The sequence below is a fragment of the Dipodomys merriami genome, unplaced genomic scaffold (assembly GCF_024711535.1).
Source record: "Dipodomys merriami isolate MVZ:Mamm:240054 unplaced genomic scaffold, mDipMer1.0.p SCAF_19, whole genome shotgun sequence".
In the NCBI taxonomy this organism is placed as follows: domain Eukaryota; kingdom Metazoa; phylum Chordata; class Mammalia; order Rodentia; family Heteromyidae; genus Dipodomys; species Dipodomys merriami.
The window spans coordinates 28,982,606-29,001,570 of NW_027203270.1; the positions used below are offsets into that span (position 1 = coordinate 28,982,606).

The window sequence follows — 18,965 nt, forward strand, 5'->3', positions numbered from 1 at the left end:
AAAAAAAAAAGGAAAAAAAAAAAAGAATTAAAGTCTCCAGCCAAAATCAAAACCATATAACATACTAGCAAATGTTCACAGCCACCATGATGTAAGTCCTTGTAGGGCACTGGGTGGCTCACACCCATAATCCTACCTACTCAAAAGACTGAGATCTGAGGATTGTGGTTCAAAGCCAGGCTGAGTAGGAAAGTCTCTGACTTTTATCACCAATTAACCATCAAAAAGCTGGAAGTTGCTGAGCGCTGGTGGTTCACGCCTGTAATCTAATCCTAGCTACTCGGGAGGCAGAGAGGAGAGGATCAAGCCAACTGGGGCATGAAAGTCTGTGAGACTTTTTTTTTTGGGGTCCGGTCGTGTGGCCTGAACTCTGGGCCTGGGCGCTGTCCCTCAGCTCTTCAGCTCAAGGCTAGCACTCTACCACTTGAGCCACAGAGCCACTTCCGGCTTTTTTCTTATGTGGTGCTGAGGAATCGAACCCAGGACCTTGAGCATGCAAGGCAAGGGCTCTACCACTGAGCCGCCTTCCCAGCCCCAAGTCTGTGAGACTCTTATCACCAATTAGCCACCAGGAAACTGGAAGTGGTAGAGCTCAAGTGGTAGAGCCCTCGCCTTGAGCTGAAAAGCTCAGGAACAGTGCCCAGGCCCAGAGTTCAAGCCTCACAACCAACAACAACAAAAAAGCTGGAAGTGGAGCTATGGCTCATGTGATAAGAGTGCCAGCCTTGAGTGAAAAAGCTAAGGGATACCGCACGGGCTCTGAGTTCAAGCCCCAGTACTAGCTCCTATATGCACGCACACACCCAAAAATGCAAGTCCTCACCCTCCTGTCTCCTGACCTTTTACCTTCAGACCCCCCATCCTGCCTATACCTATAAGAAGATTCTAGTTGAGCTTTTAACTTGAGGGTAGGGATGGGGGGAGGGGGGAAAATGAGGGAGGATGGAGGACGTGACACAGATCAAGACGTGTTGTACTCCTAGCCTGACTTACGAAATTGAAACCTCTTTGTACAACTACTAAATACATAAATGCATTTTAAAAAAGCAACTTCTTGCCAATGCTCCAAGAACTCCTCAGCCCTCACCCAGCCAGGATGTGGCCCTACCCACCAAAAGCCTGGGAGAGTTTTTAACTGACTAGTTGAGGGAGGGCTGTGCCAAAAGGATAAAACTGGTGCCCAGAAAGAAGGGTGGTAAGCCAGCCACCGGGAAGGTTCCATCAATGAGCCTCTGACAGGCTCTGGCAGCTTCCTGGAGCCCGCCAGGCTAGCTTCTGAGGCCGATGACACTGGAGAGGAGATAACTCATGTGGGGAAAAAAAAAAAAAAAAAACATTTCAGAAGAGAGGGTCCTAGCTCCAGGCTCCGCCTACCACCCACTCCTCTTCTAAAGAATTCAAGTCAGATATCAGAAAGGACTTCCCTGACACTGCAAGAATAGATAAATGAGGAACAGCTTGTCCTCCCCTGGGGATTCTGAAGAATAGAACAGTATTTCAGGAAATACTCCTGGGACAGGGAATGATCCCTTGGCTTCAGAAATGTACCGTCTCCCTCTGCAGCCATCTGTTTCTAGCTTCACCAGCTGCCTGGATTTCCTCCATGGGGGATCCCAGGGGTCAGCCCAGGACAGTCGGACCAGGGCTTTAGCAGTTTCCAGGACAATAAGCCCAGGCAAGCTCCCAGGTCTGGAGTCGTCCACAGTACTGAGCTGATGGTGCCCTGAGGACCCACAGCACAAGGCCACACAGATCAGGGCATTCCCTGACCTTTTTGTTCTGACCAAGGGCTAGCCAGGCACTGGTGGCTCACACCTGGAATCCTAGCTATTCAGGAGGCTGAGATCTGAGTATCATGGCAGTCTGGGCAGGAAAGTACTTGAGATTCTCATCTCTATAATCAATCACCAAAAAGAAGGAAGTAGAAGTGTGGCTCAAATGGCAGAACACCAGCCTCGAGTGAAAAATCTAAGGGGTACTACAGACTTAGTGCCACACACATCCTCCAAAAAAATAAGAGGAGAGAAAAGGGCTAGAGGGAGCCGAGAATGACAGGCTGGTCTTGGGCCTCCGTTCCCGTATTTGTAAAGTGGGGACCAATGAAGCAGACAGTGGCTCTGTGAGGAGCACTGTGATGGGTACACGTGGGTGAGAGTGACTGAAAATGCTTTGTCAATGTTCATTTGCTGAACCACAGCCAACCCCACTCCCTCCTGTTTCCTGGCTTTGCAAGGGTCAGGCCCCTAATCCAAGGGAACAATCACCATGGTGACACTGCAATGACATCAGCAGGTTCCCAGGCTTGGGAATGAGCCTCCCTGTCCCTGCTGGGAAAGGATAATTCATTTCACCCTGGCAAGCCTGAGAGCCTTGTGCTTGGGTCTTGGGGAGGAGCAGAGGAGTTCTGCCTGTTTTCCTGTGTCCCTAGCAGATCAGCTGATCTCTGCACTGGAATCGGGGACCCTACGTATGACATCTGTAGGACCTAATTGGAGAACCGAGGTGAGAAAGACTCACTGAGGGCAGGAGGGTGGTCAGAGGTCTGGAAGGTATGTCAGCACTCAAGAACAGGACCAGAAATATGAGGGGTGGCCCACTGCAGCGTTAGGAGGGAAGGGACCCGCCTGAAGCCACTGAGCCTGGGTATCAGCTGGGCTGGAGTACATCTTAATACTTTGGCGGGGAATGTGTCCCTTATGAGAACCAGGACCTCCCACCCTGGCAACTCCCCACAGCTGGGCTAGGACTAACCCCTAAGGCACCAAATCAAATGTTCAGTAAACCACTGGCCATAAAACTACTTTTTGGATGTGGGTTCTTAGTCCTTCTCCCTGGATCTCTGTCTCGTCTCGTTCACCACTATTCCAGCAAACAGTAAGTCCAAATCAATGTGTGTTGGCTGAATATAAATGACCTGAATGTAGACACATCATCTCCAAACAAATAAGGCAACATAATTTGACAAACACTTGCTCTGATGATCAGTGTAAGAAAGAGATAAGCCAGCCTGGCAAGGCAAGCCTATTTCCCCAGCAATCAGGAAACTGACACAGGAAGATGACAAGTTCAAGGTTAGCCTAGTCTACACAGGAAGACCCTATCTCAGAAAGAAAGAGGAGGAGGAGGACAAGGAAGAGGACAGCAAAAAAAGAAAGAGGAAGAGGAGGAGGAATGAGGAGGAAGAAAGAGGAGTTAGAAAAGAAAGAATATGACTTAAAATAGACTGAGAAAAATATACTACTAACCATTTCTACTATTATAGGCCTAGTACTTGCCTATATTATGTAATCTTATATATATATACATATATATGTATGTATGTATATATATATACATATATATATATGTATGTAAAAGCAAGCAGTGCTTAAATTTAATAGGCAAAAGTGAGGAAGAGCATTAACCGGAAAGGCCAAGGCTGGAAGCAAGGGTCAAAGGTCCAATCCTCTCCCTTCCAGGAAAACAGTAAAAAAGCAACAATTTACGGAGTGCTGGCTCCATGCCCAGAACAGTCACTGGAATAACATATACCTTTGAAGAGAGGTGAGCCCCACTTCATACATGAAGACCTTTGGCACAGAGTAGTTAAACAACTTGTCCAGGGTCACACAGGTAGCAGTGACAGATCTGGGAGGGTAGTCACTTGTGCAGGTGAGTAGAATGTCATTCTTCCTGGTGTGCTAATGCTTGCTGTGCTTGTGAGAGACCCAAGACAGCTGAGACAATTCTGTCCCCGGAGGTTTTTCACTACACAATCCCCCCTTGCGCTCCCCTTGGTGGCGTTTTCCACAACACTACAAAAGGTATCAGTCCTGCGGCCTGAACTCAGGGCCTAGGCACTGTCCCTGAGCTTTTGGGCTCAAGGCTAGTGCTCTACCACTTTGAGCCACAGTGCCACTTTTGGTTTTCTGGTGGTTTATTGGAGATAAGAATCTCACGGACTTTCCTGCTAGGGCTGGCTTTGAACCATGATCCTCAGATCTCAGCCTCCTGAATAGCTAGGATTACAGGCATGAACCATGGGCACCAAGCTAAATGAGCCACTCTTCTGCATGAGGGAGTAGAGTGTCAGAGCCTGGGCCGGCCTAAGCTGCTGTCTCTACTCAGCCTGATCAGTTCTGAGTGACCAGAGGGTCATTTCTGGACAGTTCTGTGGTTAACACCGTTTTCCTGGGGGAGGCTGCTGCAGGTGCCCCAGACACCCAAAGTGCCACTTTGGGACCAATATAGACAGGAAAACAAAGCCAAAATAGCACAGGCAGCTTTGCAAAGACACAGAAGGGCTAAGACATTTGCAGGAGGCCCAGGACAGGCCCTGGAAAGATACCCTGCCAACACCCTGGTGGGGTGGGGCTGGCCCAACAAAGCACACTCTCACTTCCCTTCCCTTTCCGACAGCCACAGGCAGCTCTAGACAGCACTGCTCCTGCAGGGGAAAGGGCAGCCACAGGAACAAGACCTGTCACCACCTCCAGCTGGGCAGGCTCAAAGAATCAGGATCCGCCACTAGCATCCCCACAAATGGGTCTCTGTTCCCATTTCACTGATCAGGAAGGAGAAAAGCTATGAGAAGCAAAAACAGCCTCAACCACATAGCTGGTGAGAGAGGACAAGATTACACCCAAGCCCCTGACAAGTATGGGGGGGCGGGGGAGGCCTGGGAAGGTGGCCCAGTGGTAGAGCGCTTGCCTTGCATGCATGAGGCCCTGGGTTTGATTCCTTAGCACCACATAAGCAGAAAAAGCCAGAAGTGGTGCTGTGGCTCAAGTGGCAGAGTGCTAGGCTTGAGCCTTGAGGGACAGCGCCCAGGCCCTGAGTTCAGGCCCCACAACCGACCAAAAAAAAAAAAAAAAAAAAGAATGCTGGGTGATTACACATTCTACAGACTGGTGACTTGGGTCGTGCTAGAACTGTTATGAGCAGAGCAGAACCACATCCGCTAAGCTAGAAATCTGTCTCCCACTAAGTTCTGGGCAAGTGATATGGCCTCTCCAAGCCTCTGTATCACTATCTGCACATTGGGGATAAGGCACCCTTTATCATGTTGTTATGAAGAGAAAAAAGATCAGGTATATGTGAGAACACAGGGCCTCTCACACACACACAGCTTGTTCCTCAGTAAAAACCTAACAATGATAGTAGGTCAATTTCAAAGTTCCCCAATGTGTCAGCAGCTCAGGAGAGGCAAAGGTCAGGCTCCTGAAGCTGAGGGGGAGGGGAGGGAGCGCGCAGAGGAGCCTCTGAAGACTAGCATGCTGGGAGCCGGCTACCCTGCCAACAGCTAGTCTTTCTGCTCCTCTCACCTGGGCTGGGTACAAGGTAGGGCAAGGTGCCTCCTCCCACAGACCCCGCCCTACAGGGATCAGCTTCCAAGGGCAAAAAGGAACAGCAGATGGCCTTGGAGCAGGAAGGCAAGGGGCCTGAATTGAGAGAGGAGGGGAGAGAGAGAGGGAGAGATAGAGGGAGAGAGCAACAGAGAGGCAGAGATAAAGAGAGGCAGAGAGACAGATATAAAGAGACACAGAGAGAATGCGTGTGGTCTCTCCAGCCTCTATTGGTGTGCACGCCTCAGGACCTGTGCCTTTCCCAGGTCTGCCTCTCTTCCCAGCAGTGCTCAGTATGGGCCCTTCTGATCCCCTCCACCTCTGGTCCCAGGGGCCTTCCTCAAGAACAGGAAGGGGGAGTTCCACCATGGGGAGAGTGGTTAGGGCCAAGCAGCTAGTTGTCGCCCATCCCCTCTCTGCCAGCTCAACCACATGCTGTCCTCAACTGGCAGGGACAAACCAGCCATGAAACACACGGAGGCCTGAGCCTCAGGCCACATCAGGGTGGTATATGGCCAAGGGGCCACACGTGGGTGCTGACAGATCAGGACCCAACTGAACTCCGTGTGTGTCAAAATCCTGTGCTTCTCCCTCAGCTTCAGGCCCCAACCTGTGACATGAAGGAAACAAGTCTCCCATTTACCCCCTGGAGTTGAGTTCAAGGATGAGAAGTATCTCAAAGCACTCATCAAGTTATACAAGTTCTTAGCAGCAGAAGGGACAATGGTGCTTATCCAGAGACTGTTCTCGAGGACTAGATGGAAACCCAGGAACAATGGTCTCAAGGTTGGACCAACCTGAACTCCAGGCCTCACTGAACATCCTCATTGAGGATCCATGAGCTAGTTGGTTTGGCACTGAGCATGACACTTAGTAGTGTTCATATTGTACTGCCTGCATGAGCTTATTAGCAAGTCCCTACATGTCTGAGCCTCAGTTGCCTCATCTGTACAATGGGAAAGCGGCACACTGTCTTGTCACAGGGCTGCAAGGAGCAGCATCTGAGAAAGCACACAGGAGACCCTGGGAAGGGGGTGTGGCTGATTCTCCCCAGTGGCACCCAGGGCAATTATGACAAGATCTGGCTGCAGGAGCCCCACATCTAAGGGGCTCAGTGATCTTCCATGACCCAGATGGAACATTCCTGGACACCTTGCTCACCTAGCAAATTCCCCTAGTGCATTCTGTCATTTAATCCCATAATCCTCATGAAGCCTACCCCCACTGCAGGCCACGCTCACCCTAGGCAGGGACAGTTGCTCATAACTCCTCCTCCTCAGTAATGAGAGGAGGCAGGGCCAGGGGTGTGGCTTCCTGGAAGAGGCAGCCTCCAATCCACTTCAAGTAGGAAGGGGCCAGGCTCACTCCCACTCCCTGGCCAAAGACAGGAAGTATGAAGTAACTGAGGCAGGGTGGGGGCAGGGAGGCTGGCGGGCACTAGGATTTCAGCAGGACCTTGCTGAGCTCAACCGCAGGGGAAGGAGATCTTGCCAAATCCGGGTTACGACAGCCCTCCCTCCCTCAGCTCAGTCCCTCACCTGACTCTGGAGCTCGCTTTGTTGCTTCAGGCGGAGGTTTTCCGGAGTGTCAGCCACCATGGTGAAGGATTGCTTGGGGTAGTGTCTGCAGGACAGAAGAACAAAACGAAACACTGGGCGTCACTCTGGGGAAGGGGCAAGAAGAAAACAGAGTAGCAACTTCCTCTTCTCACAGGGTAGTCACTGCCACAGCCCCACCAGGACCACAACGGCAGCAGGGTAGTCACCCCAACACGCAGCAGGCCTGAGTGGCCCCTGGCCAGAGAACTGTCCTGAGCCTTATAGAAGCCATTCAATGCCGTTCCTTCAGATTACCCTTGCTTGGAGAAAATCGTCCTAAGCCCTAGAGTTTTCCTGGGACCACCCAGGAAGGCCTGGTGAGATTGGAGAGAAGATGGGCACAGGGTCCCGACTGAGAACAGATGTGGAGCCTAGCAGTGGAAGAGCAAGAGAGAAAGGGAAAGAGACAGGCATTTCCTGGGGGGCTTGCTACAGGAAATGGTGAGAGGCAATTCAGGTGTCCATGAGTATTTCAAAGACATGGTGGCTCACGCCTGTATTCCCAGCACGTGGGAGGCTACAACAAGAGGATTTTAAGTTCAAGATTGGCCCGGGCTACCTAGCAAGTCTGTCTGAAAGCCAGGCACACATGTCTGTAATCCTAGCTTCTCAGGAGGCTAAGATCTGAGGTTCACAGATTAAAGCCAGTTAGCCTGGGCAGAAAAGTTCGTGAGACCCTTATCTACAATCAACCTGAGAAAAGCCAGAAGTGCAGCTGTGGCTCAAATGGTAGAACACCAGCCTTGAGTGAAAAAGCTAAGGGACAGCACGAGGCCCTGAGTTCAAGCCCAATTCTGGCCTAAAATTTTATTTTATTTTATTTATTTATTTTTTTTTTTTACCGGTTGTGGGGCCTGAACTCTGGGCCTGGGCGCTGACCCTCAGCTCTTCAGCTCAAGGCTAGCACTCTACCACTTGAGCCACAGCGCCACTTCCAGCTTTTTTCTTTTTGCTTATGTGGTGCTAAGGAATCGAACCCAGGGCCTCAGGCATGCAAGGCAAGCACTCTACCACTGAGCCAACTTCCCAGCCCTGGCCTAAAATTTTAAAAGGTCTGTTTCAAAACACAGGAAAAAAACAAAAAACAAAAAAACCAGAAAGGACAGGGGAGAACACAAAGGAAGGGGTGACATTATCCAAAAAGAAATATACCCATTACCTGACTTATGAAACTGCATCCCCTCTGTACGTTATCTTTATAATAACAATAAAATTTAAATTTAAAAAAATCTAAGGGCTGGGGCTGGGAAGGTGGCTCAGTGGTAGAGCGCTTGCCTTGCATGCATGAGGCCCTGGGTTCGATTCCTCAGCACCACATAAGCAGAAAAAACAAAAGCCGGAAGTGGTGCTGTGGCTCAAGTGGTAGAGCGCTAGCCTTGAGCTGAAGAGCTGAGGGACAGCGCCCAGGCCCAGAGTTCAGGCCCCACGACCGGACCAAAAAAAAAAAAAAAAAAAAAAATCTAAGGGCTAACAAGGCGTAATTTAGAGAGCAGTGGGCAGACCAATTGAGGCCAGAAAAGAGGTCACATTCAAGTGACAGGTAAAAGTAACAACAGTTAATGTTACAATGAGCCAAGGACTTCATGTCTTACATCATCAAATTCTCTGCTATTCTATTCAGTGAACATTGCCTCCTCTGACAGACAGGAGAACTGAGGCACATGGACACTAAATGACACAATCCAGATTTGCATTCAATCTCTTCAGAGCCCCGCCATGATAAGCACAGGGCCCTGGACCCCAGAAAGAGCTGGCAGGAGGCAGGGAAGTCTGGACTTTAGCCTGCAGGACCTACAGGAAAGATTCCCCCACCCACCCACTACATAGAGGGGACATCGTGTCGGCACCTGGCACTTGTCACTCAATAGTTTCTCGAGTTAATGCGTTTGTCACAACACTGTTCTCCTTTCCCTACTACTTCTCTGCTTCACTGATTTTTCCCCATCTCCCAGAACATTAGCTGAAGCTCAAGAGTACTTGTTGCCTAAACAAATGTCACATCAGGACCTGAAACTGGACCAGGACCAGAACTCCTGCACTGGACTGGGTCACAATGAAGTCCCCTAGCAAACAGGAGAGAGCCACAGGAGAGCTTTTTGTGCCTGTGCTGCTATGAGAGACAGCTGAGGGAGTCTGCATGGGCCCAAACTATTTCAGGGACTGGTGGGTGGCTTCTCCAAGCAGGAAAATCTGGCCATTTTTAGCTTTGGGTGACCGCACCCACCACAGCTGTGACCACTGCAGATCCCTGACTCACAGGCAGCCCCCATGTCAGAAAGAGGTGGATGGTGGGCTCCTGGGACCTCCTTCTAGACATGTCCCACCTGGGCCGGCTGGCTGGCATGCTCAAAAGCCAGACATGAGTTGCCACATGCCTGTGCGTTCACCAAACTTGGCTTGTTCACCAGTGGCCCTGCGCCATCCTGAGCTACCTGGCAACATTTCCCTGTGGATGGATCACTTGGCAAAGGGCAGAACTTGGGGTATAGAGAACTCAACCAAGAAGAGCATGACTAGAAAGGGCGAAGCCCTGGCCCTAGGATGGATATGCTGGGTAATCTTGGCAAGTCCTTTCTCCTTCTGGCTAGTCTCACTGTCCTGGACCTAGGTAGGTGATCCTCGCTATGCCCGGCCTAGGTACTGACTGCCAGGTCAGCAGCTTCCCCAGCAGTGGGGGAGGAGGAAGCAGGAAAAAAAAGCAAACACAGGTGCCTGCAGCTGGCAACTGAAATGGTCTGTGGATGAATAGGGGGTTAAGGCAGGGGTCCAACCCCTAGGCTTGGCCTAGCTCCATGAAGCCAAGGCCACCCACAGCTCAGGAGACCATCCAAAATTCCTGAGCTGGTCCAGGATAGGGGAGGATCAAGTAGTAGTCTGTTCCTAGAGACAAGCAAGGGAGAAAAACAGAAGGACTAGAAGAAAAACCTCTAAGAGTTGGTTGAAGCCAGGTGCTGGTGGTTCATGCCTGTAATCCTACCTACCCAGGAGGCTGAGATCTGAGGATTACAGTTCAAAGCCAGCTGGGCAGGGAAGTTCATGAGATATTTACTTCTAATTAACCACCCAATAACTGGAAGTAGAGTTGTGGCTCAAGTGGTAGGGAACTAGCCTTGAGCAAAAAAGCTCAGGGACAACACCCAGGCCCTGAGTTCAAGCCTTAGTATAGACACACACACACACACACACCAAGAACTACACACACACACACACACACACACACACACACACACCAAGAACTATGCTCAAGCAAAGTAGTTTTGGAAATATAGAGATTAAATATTAGTTACCTTTATGGTGCCTAGTAGTAAAACTAGGAAGACAAGATAAAATCACATGACACAGAGAAAAAAATCCTTCAGATCCCCACCCCACCACGCTGAAAGCATTTAGGGCCTGGGATGAGGATCCATCAATCCACATGAGGCAGAAGTGGAAAGATGCTGAGATGTGCAGGCAACTATGGCCAGGCATGAAGAGTCAATTCTGAGAATTCTGTAGCACTAAAGCAATTATAAGTAGGGTGGGGATGGGGGAGAAATGGGGCAGGGACCCAGAAGCTTAGCAAGTCCAAGGAGTCAATCTGCAAAACTGAATGACCAGGTTAAAGAAGCCAGGCACTGGTGGCTCACACCTGTAATACTACTACTCAAGAGGCTGATATCTGAGGATCGAAATTCAAAGCCAGCCTGGGCAGGAAAGTCTGAGACTTTTTTGGGGGGGAGGGGTTGGTTGTGGGGCCTGAACTCTGGGCCTGGGCACTGTCCCTGAGCTCTTTAGCTCAAGGCTAGTTCCCTACCACTTGAGCCACTTCTGGTATTCTGGTGGTTTATTGGAGACAAGAGTCTCATGGAAGCCTCTCCCTATGCTGCAGCTCACACACACGGTATCCACCTTACACACACCTCATGCGTAGTGAACACACACGTATGCATCCTCTGCAGCTGTGAGCAGTGCCTATTCCGAGCTGCAGGACAGCCGCAAGTCCACACCAGCTGCAGTGTGACAGGCCATATTCAAATTCTTCCTACACACTGTGGCCCTCTGCTTGCACCCTACACCCCACCCAGAAGGCTCCAGGAACCCCTCTGACCTGCAGCAAGCACTTCCAAAACTGGAATACTAATCCCATCAGAAAGGAAATGGAAAGGGGGGAAAGCCAGACAAGATGTGGATCAGCAGGGGTGGGGAAGGATTTGAATCCTGCATAGATTTAACTAGATAAAGAGGAGCTCCAGAGGTTCCAACTTCCTACCCCTGCCCGCTAAGTCCAGCCCTGCACAGAGGCAGGTGGCAGGCACAGGCTACTTTCCTCCTGCTGGGTCAGCCCTTTCCCCTCCCCACAGCCCCCAGCCCTGGCGAGACAACCCTGCCTTTCCCTTCCCCTGCTTACTGCGCTTCTGGTTCCCATGGCAACCTCAGCTCTGGACTGAACAGGGAGGGAGAGAGGGAGAGAGAGAGAGAGAGAGAAAGAGAGAGAGAGAGATCTCCCCACAGGGTATGGGGGCAGGGGAAGACTCAGAACGCAAAGGTGCCCTTAACCAAGGAGAAGCCCATGGGGCCTGTGCAGGATCCAAAGGAAGTGAAGGCAGGAGCCCTGGCTCTGTTTCTAGAAAGGAGAACAGAAGATAGCCAACGCCGTTCTCTCCCCCACCCCCATATGACTGTCTTTAAAGAGGGCTCCAATAGACTTGACCTCCTTCCAAAGCCAGTTGCTGGGAATTCTATCTTTTTTTCCCTGCCTCTCTCTCCTCAGGTTGAGCCTCCATTACCTTCAGATCCTAGGTGGTACAGAAGGTGCGTGTATGTGTGTGCATGTGTGCATACCAATATGACTTGAGATGAAGAGCCCACCCATCCCTGCTAGAACCCCAACTCCACAACAGCCTGAGTGGTAGGAAAGAATGAGACGTAGAGCTGAATGTCTCTTCCTCTGCCCACCGGAAGGGAGGCCCTGTAGGTGCCCATCTACTCTCCTGTCCCTGCCTTCACTAGCTCAGGTAAGCAGGCATGGAGACAGCCTGCTTGAACAGGAAGCCTGGGGAAAGGGAGGGGAGGAGGGGTCACAAGAGACCTGGCATCCTGGAGGGGAAACCCAGGAAAAAGACTTGTGTCAGCCAGGAAGAGAGGAAGGAATGGCGCTGGGCAGCTATGGGTAGCAGCCTGGCTTTTGGAAGACTCCACAGGCACATGTATCACCTCTTCTGAAGCCTACCACAAGGCTTTGTTCTAGAAAGGACAGGCATTATCATTGTGCCTGTCTTATAAATAGAGAAACTGAGGCTCAAGGTCAAGGATAGACTTTGTACTCTCTCCTGCTCCATCGCTGCCTTGCCAGCTAAGGGCAGGCTGACATACATATGCTGTTGACAGGGCGGGGGCATCCTTGGAACCCAGCCCATTGCCCATTGGAAGGTATATCTAGGCAATATACCTTCCAAAGCCCTCTGGGGTCTCAAAGAGGTCATGGTCTAGCCATGACCTGGGGGGGATGACAGAAGAGGTGGTCTCTATCTCAGAAAAGAGTCTATCCCTGAAGACCTCTGAGTCACTTCCTGCTGGGAAGAAGACTTGAGGGCGGGGAGGATGGGGGAAGCTGCTATGAGTTCAGGGTCCTGGGTGACAGGGCCAGCCCCTCCATGGCAAAAGCCTCACACCCCTGCCCTGCCACTAACTACAACCTAGAGGCCGAATAAAGATAGAATTGAGGTCCTGAAAGCCCTGCCTCCCGTTTCTAGAAGGGACCTCACCCCTTCTAGACTGGGACCTCCTCAAAAACTGCAGCTTTGTGTTCAAGGAGGAACAAAAATACATCCACAAGAGCAACAAGGAGCTTTTGGTTTGACCAAAAGGGGAAAAAAAAAACAAAAACACCCAGCCCTGACATCCTGCTTCTGGTCAGAACTGCTGGCTCCCAAAGCCTGGGCTGCAACACAGCCCACGGGGAGGGCTCTGCTAACCCAGTTTCTTTCTCTCTCTTAGTCTCTCTCTCTCAGTGTCTCTCTCTCTCAGTGTCTCTCTCTCTCAGTGTCTCTCTCTCTCAGTGTCTCTCTCTCTCAGTGTCTGTCTCTCTCTCTCAGTGTCTGTCTCTCTCTCTCAGTGTCTCTCTCTCTCTCTCACACACACACACATACACACACATACACGCCTAAGGGTCTGAAGTAGTGGGAATAAGAAGGTACAAGGAGGCATTGTCTAAGTAGTTCTGGAAAAAAAAGGGCAGCCAAAAAGATCAAGGGTAGACTGGAGGAATAACTTAGTCTTCAAGGACTGAAGACAAAATGAAAAAGCAGGAAAAAAAGAGTTCATGATGCTTTTTATTTTACTTTTTGCCAGTCGTGGAGCTTGAACTCAGGGCCAGGCCAGGCCTAGGTGCTGTCCCTGAGCTTCTTTTGCTCCTAGTGCTCTACCACTGGAGCCATTTCCAGCTTTTTCTGTGTATGTGGTGCTGAGGAATTAAACCCAGGGCCTCATTCATGCCAGACAAGCACTCTACCACTAAGCCACATTCCCAGCCCTGTGTCTGAGATTTTTTTTTTTTTTTTTTTGCTCCAAGGCTAGCACTTACACTACTTGAGCTACAGCTCCACTTCTGACATTTTTGGTGATTTTTTTTTTTTGGTTGGCTGTGGGGCTTGAACTCTGGGCCTGGGCGCTGTCCCTCAGCTCTTCAGCTCAAGTGAGTGCTCTACCACTTAAGCCACAGGGCCACTTCCAGTTTTTCTGGTGGTTTATTGGAGATAAGAGTTTCATGGACTGGGGCTGGGAAGGTGGCTCAGTGGTAGAGCACTTGCCTTACAAGAGTTTCATGGACTTTCCTGCCTAGGCTGGCTTTGAACCACACTCCTTAGATCTCAGCCTCCCGAGTAGCTAGGATTACAGGTGTGAGCCACCAGCACCTGGCTTTTGGTAATTTATTGAAGAGTCTCACAGACTTCACTGCCAGGGTTGGCTTCAAACCAGTCCTCAGATCTCAGCCTCTGGAGGAGCTAGAATTATACATGTGAGCCACTGGTCGCCAGCTTGACAATGCTTTTTAAGGATAAATAAGCTGAGTTGGATATAAAATGTCTAGGCCTTGCTTTCTTCACCTTAAAAAAATGGGTGTGAAGCTGGGTGCCAGTGGCTCACACCTGTAATCCTAGCTACTCAGGAGGCTGAGATCTGAGGATCCTGGGTTAAAGCCAGCCCCAGCAGGAAAGTCCGTAAGACTCTTATCTCCAATAAGCCACCAGAAAACCAGAAGTGGCACAGTGGCTCAACTGGAAGAGTGCTAGCCTTGAGCTGAAGAGCTGAAGAACAAGGCCCAGGTCCAGAGTTCAAGCCCCACAACCGACAATAAAGAAAAAAGAAAAAGAAAAAGAAAAATGGGTGTGATAGGAAGGCAAAGTGATCCCCAAGGTTTCTTGCAGCCTTGACATCTAAGTATAGCGATTTAGGGACAAAGAGGTGATGGGAGCTACCCGAAGGCTATATTGGCCACTGGCTACCAGATTTTGTATCTTCCTCTCCAAATATTGCACATATGCACTCACGCATCCCTACTTCTATGCAGAAAGATGCAGAGAATTCCAGGGAGGCAGGAAAGCCCCAGGCCCCAGCCTGACCCAACCCTTACAAGTGTTCATTTGCACTAGGCACCAGTGGCTCATGCCTGTAATACTTGCTACTCAAGAGGCTGAGATCTCAGGATCGCTGTTGGAAGCCAGCTCAGCCAGCCAAATCCACAGAACTCTTATCTCCAATTAGCCAGAAAAATACGACTGGATGTGTGGCTCAAGTGGTAGAGTGTGGGCTGGCAATGTGTCCTAGCGGTAGAGTGCTTGCCTAGCATGCATGAAGCCTTGGGTTGGATTCCTCAGCACCACATAAACAAAAAAGATGGGAAGAGGCACTGTGGCTCAAGTGGTAGAGCAAAAGAAACTCAGAGACTGTGCCTAAGCCCTGAGTTCAAGCCCCAGGACTGGCAAAAAAAAAAAGTGGTAGAATGTCAGTTACAAACAAAAAGACTGTGTAAAAGGCTCTGAACTTGGGGGCTGGGAAGGTGGCTCAGTGGTAGAGTGCTTGCCTTGCATGCATGAGGCCCTGGGTTCGATTCCTCAGCACCACATAAGCAGAAAAAGCTGGAAGTAGTGCTGTGGCTCAAGTGGTAGAGCACCAGCCTTGAGCTGAAGAGCTGAGGGATAGCACCCAGGCCCAGAGTTCAGCCCCACGACTGGCCAAAAAAAAAAATAAAATAAAATAAGGCTCTGAACTTAAGCTGAAGTACCTTGCTGGAATCCAGTGGCAATGACCCCACCACCCTTCCACCTAACACCTAGTGAAGGGGCAGGGACATATAGCTCAAGCAAATTGAAGAACCCCAATATCTACAGTCAATGATAGGGAGATGCAATGTCAATTCTCCCTTTGCTTTCCCATGCCTTGCCTTTTCTCTGGCCTCTCCACCAGGATCCTGTTTAAAAGCCCCCATCCCCACCTCCAACCTCACCCCAATTCCCAGGGCCCTGGGACTATTTGCATGGAGAAAAAGAAATAGGTTTGTAAGAGTCAGGCCAGGGCTGGGAAAATCTAGTTTGCAAAACAAATAAATGGGGACATAAATATTTCTCTAGCCCCCAGAGCAGGCTGGCTCCCTCCACCTAAATCCTTCCAGAAAGAACTGATCATCAGTTTTTGGGCTAATGTGCCTTAAGCAGTAGTATAGCCTCTACCTGGCCACCAGTCATGCCAAAATAGCTTCTGCCTGACTGAGAAACAACAGCAGCACATTGAGCTGGCACCCAAGTGAGTGTGTATCTTTAGGAGGCACCAGCCAAGTGTGTAACTGCACGTACAGGGCCCATCACGCAGGCGGCTGGCTGAGAGCTCTGTACTGTGTTCACACCCCTACCTCACTCCCAAACAAGTCTGACGCAAGGAGGGAAACAGAAGCCGCCTTTTTGCTGCTTACAGTTGCTTTCCAGAACTTTCATCTCAGTGGTTAGATGCTAGGGAAAGACAGCTTTCTTCTCTCTTATCCTCTTCTCCCTAGCTGCCCTTGGGCTCAGGAACGGGCAGAGCATGGAGCACCTAACATACCAACCTCATAACCCTCACCCAAGGGGCCGGGGGAGGGGGGAACGACACAGAGGGCCAAATCCTGGCAAAATGCAGGGCAGATACCACTAGCTCCTGAGAACCCTGCCGCAGGTTTAGCCTAGTGGGGGAAGGAAGAAGGGGATGCTGGGTAAAAAGGAAGCCAGGCCAGTGGCTGGACATAAAGCATGGCTAGGACAGGAATGGGGAAAATCTATACCCCAGAAACCCCAGGATTTGGAAACCTGAATACTGCTAAAAAAAAAAAAAAAAATGACACCAGGAGGGAATGACAGCAAACAATGGGTATGTGCCTGGCATACAGCAGGAGCTCTGGTCTAGGGTCCTGGTTCGGGGAACAGATAGACAATAGCAGACAGCCCATATCCCAGCTTGCCACTATGGACAGCTAGCCCAACAGACAGCACAGACCTGCTGTGGGCATTGGGAACTAGCAGGTAGCAAATGGACCTTGGATAAGGTGTTGCCTGAGCTGCTTCAGTCTCCCAGTCTTCCCCCTTGCCCACAGTCCTTTCTCAACAAACATGCTGGGTCACAGGTGTGTGAGGAAAGGGAAAAAGCCAACCTCTTCTTCTCTGCCTACATAACCTGGGAAGCCTTGCCTCACAGGCTGGATAGAAGTGGCATGTAGGAAAGAAGCTTTATCTTCTGCCTCTCCCCAACTCCTACCCCCTGCTCCTACCATGATGTCTCCCAGAAGACAGGGAGGAAAGTAAGCTGGGACTGAGAATGTGGCTTAGTGGTAGAGTACTTGCCTAGCATGCATAAAGCCCTGGGTTCAATTCCTTAGTACCACATAAATAGAAAAAGGCAGAAGTGGTGCTGTGGCTCAAGTGATAGAGTGCTAGGCTTAAGCAAAAGAAGCTCAGGGGCAGTGCCAAGGCCCTGAGTTCAAGCCCCAGGACTGGCAAAAAAAAAAAAAAAAGTAAGCTGGCACTAGGCTGGGAAAATACACAGAAAACAGAGGAGCCGGGCACTAGTGGCTCAGGAGGCTGAGATCTGAGGATCGTGGTTCAAAGCCAGCCCAGGCAGGAAAGTCCATGAGACTGTTATCTCCAATAAACCACCACCAGAAAACCGGAAGTGGCACTGTGGCTCAAATGGTAGAGGGCTCACAAGAAAGAAAGAAAAAAAGAAAGAGAGCGAGAGAGAGAGAGAGAGAGAGAGAGAGAGAGAGAGGCATGCCTGAGCTGTGTTAGAGACTCAGAAAAAGTCTTGGCTCCTACCTCAGCTAAACTTCAGTCTGGGGAGTGGATGTCCAGAAGCTGTCCACACAGGAAGCTGAGGGTCTAGCCTGAAGTGATCCAGCAGCCAAGGGGTTAAATTCTCTAGCTTCTATGAACCCCACCCTACTTACCCCCCATCCCCAAAGAGGGAGGAAGTAGCAAAGAATCAGGGCTTGTGTGAGCCCTGAAGAATTTCAAGAATGTCCCATTTCCCTTGGGACTGGGAGGGGGGGGGGTAGAAAGGGCCAGCTGCAGGGTGGGGGACAGCAGAGCTGTGGTTCTTCCTCTCCCATAGGCAACCTGCCCAGTGGTCCAGTCCTTCAGTAGGGACAAGCTTCACATTGCCTCTTGGGCTGGAGATTTTATCAGGCATCAGTTTTCCAGCACCTGGCACAGGTTGGCACAGAGTAGCAGTCAGACAATAAGTGTCTAATGAAATTCAAGCTCTCAAGGAGATGGGGCTGTGGTATTAGGAGGGGACTGGCAATAGGCTATACAGATACGGACAGCTGGCTACAAAACCCTTTTAGACAAGTCCTCAGTTTCCCTTCCTGGGTGAACTTCATCTAAAAGGCTCCTGACTGAAAATTAAAAACTAGTATCTAATACTCCCATACCTGAGGCATGTAATAAATTATGTATTCTTTTTCCTGAAGAAAAAAAATACTATAGACTCAAATCAGATCCTAAATTTATATTGGAATACTGATCTTGCCATCTACTTGCAAAAAGTCACTTGACCCTCTGAAGCTCCGTCCAGCAGGTGGCTGTGAGGTCTGGCCTGTGACCACATACCTGACATTGTCTTTGTACTAGTTCCTCATGAAGTGACCTTGAAGATGAAAGGCTGTCACACTGAAACTGCAGAAGGTGGGAGGGCAGTGTCCCTCTGAAGCAGGAAACAATGGTTCTTTACCCCAATCCATGCCTCTAGCCGACTGGGCTACAAAGAACAGAGCCTAGAAGGGCACTGGTGACTCATGCCTGTAATCCTAGCTACTCGGAAGGTTGAGATCTGAGGATTGTAGCTCAAAGCCAGCTCAGACTCTTATCTCCAATTAACTAGCAAAAAAAGACAGAAGTGGAGTTGTAGCTTAACTAGTCAAATGCTACCCTTGGAGCAAGAAAGCTGAGGACAGTGCCCAGACCCTGAATTCAAGCCCCAAGTACTGGCAGTGAAATTAAAATAAAGTATAACAAAATGGGGATAATAAGAGCCTTTGTTTCTCTCTTATGCTGCCTAGGGAGGGTACAATGTGATTACAATGTATCGAGGGGTGGGCTGAGCTAGCAATTTCACCTTGTGGTTATTACAAGGTAAAGACTGGGGGAGCCCACCCAAGCACCTGCCCCTGCTAGACTCACGCATTGCAGTAGGGCTTCTTCTCATAGCCCTTGTAGTTCTTCATGTTCAGTGTCATCTTGCAGGTCTCGCAATGAAAGCATGCTTTATGCCAGAACTGGGTGGAGACAGAAAGAGGACACCCATCAGACACCAGGACTTCAGGCAGGGGCTCTGCACACCCTCCTACACCCCCAACATAGAATCGCTCCTGGGGAGCAGGGGGCATCGCGGGTCACAGACTGTGATGGCCAATGACACTCCCTTCTCCACTCCCCACCAGGCAGTCCCTTGAGCTCTTGATGGGGGGGTAGGGGGGAGAGAAAGACAGGCCTGAAGGTGAGTGGAAAGGAACTCAGTTACAATGGTGACAGAAGCC

At 50.2% G+C, this 18,965-nt stretch overlaps 1 protein-coding gene across 1 annotated transcript in view; it reads right to left on the minus strand.

The window, feature by feature from the left end:
• Lasp1 (LIM and SH3 protein 1) overlaps positions 1-18,965 on the minus strand; it is a 40,050-nt gene that overhangs the window by 14,469 nt on the left and 6,616 nt on the right. The window contains exons 2-3 of the mRNA XM_070028171.1: positions 18,610-18,704; positions 6,863-6,947 (exon numbers count right to left, since the gene is read on the minus strand). Coding sequence (XP_069884272.1) covers positions 6,863-6,947; positions 18,610-18,704 — 180 coding nt within the window. The remainder of the gene's footprint in view (positions 1-6,862; positions 6,948-18,609; positions 18,705-18,965) is intronic.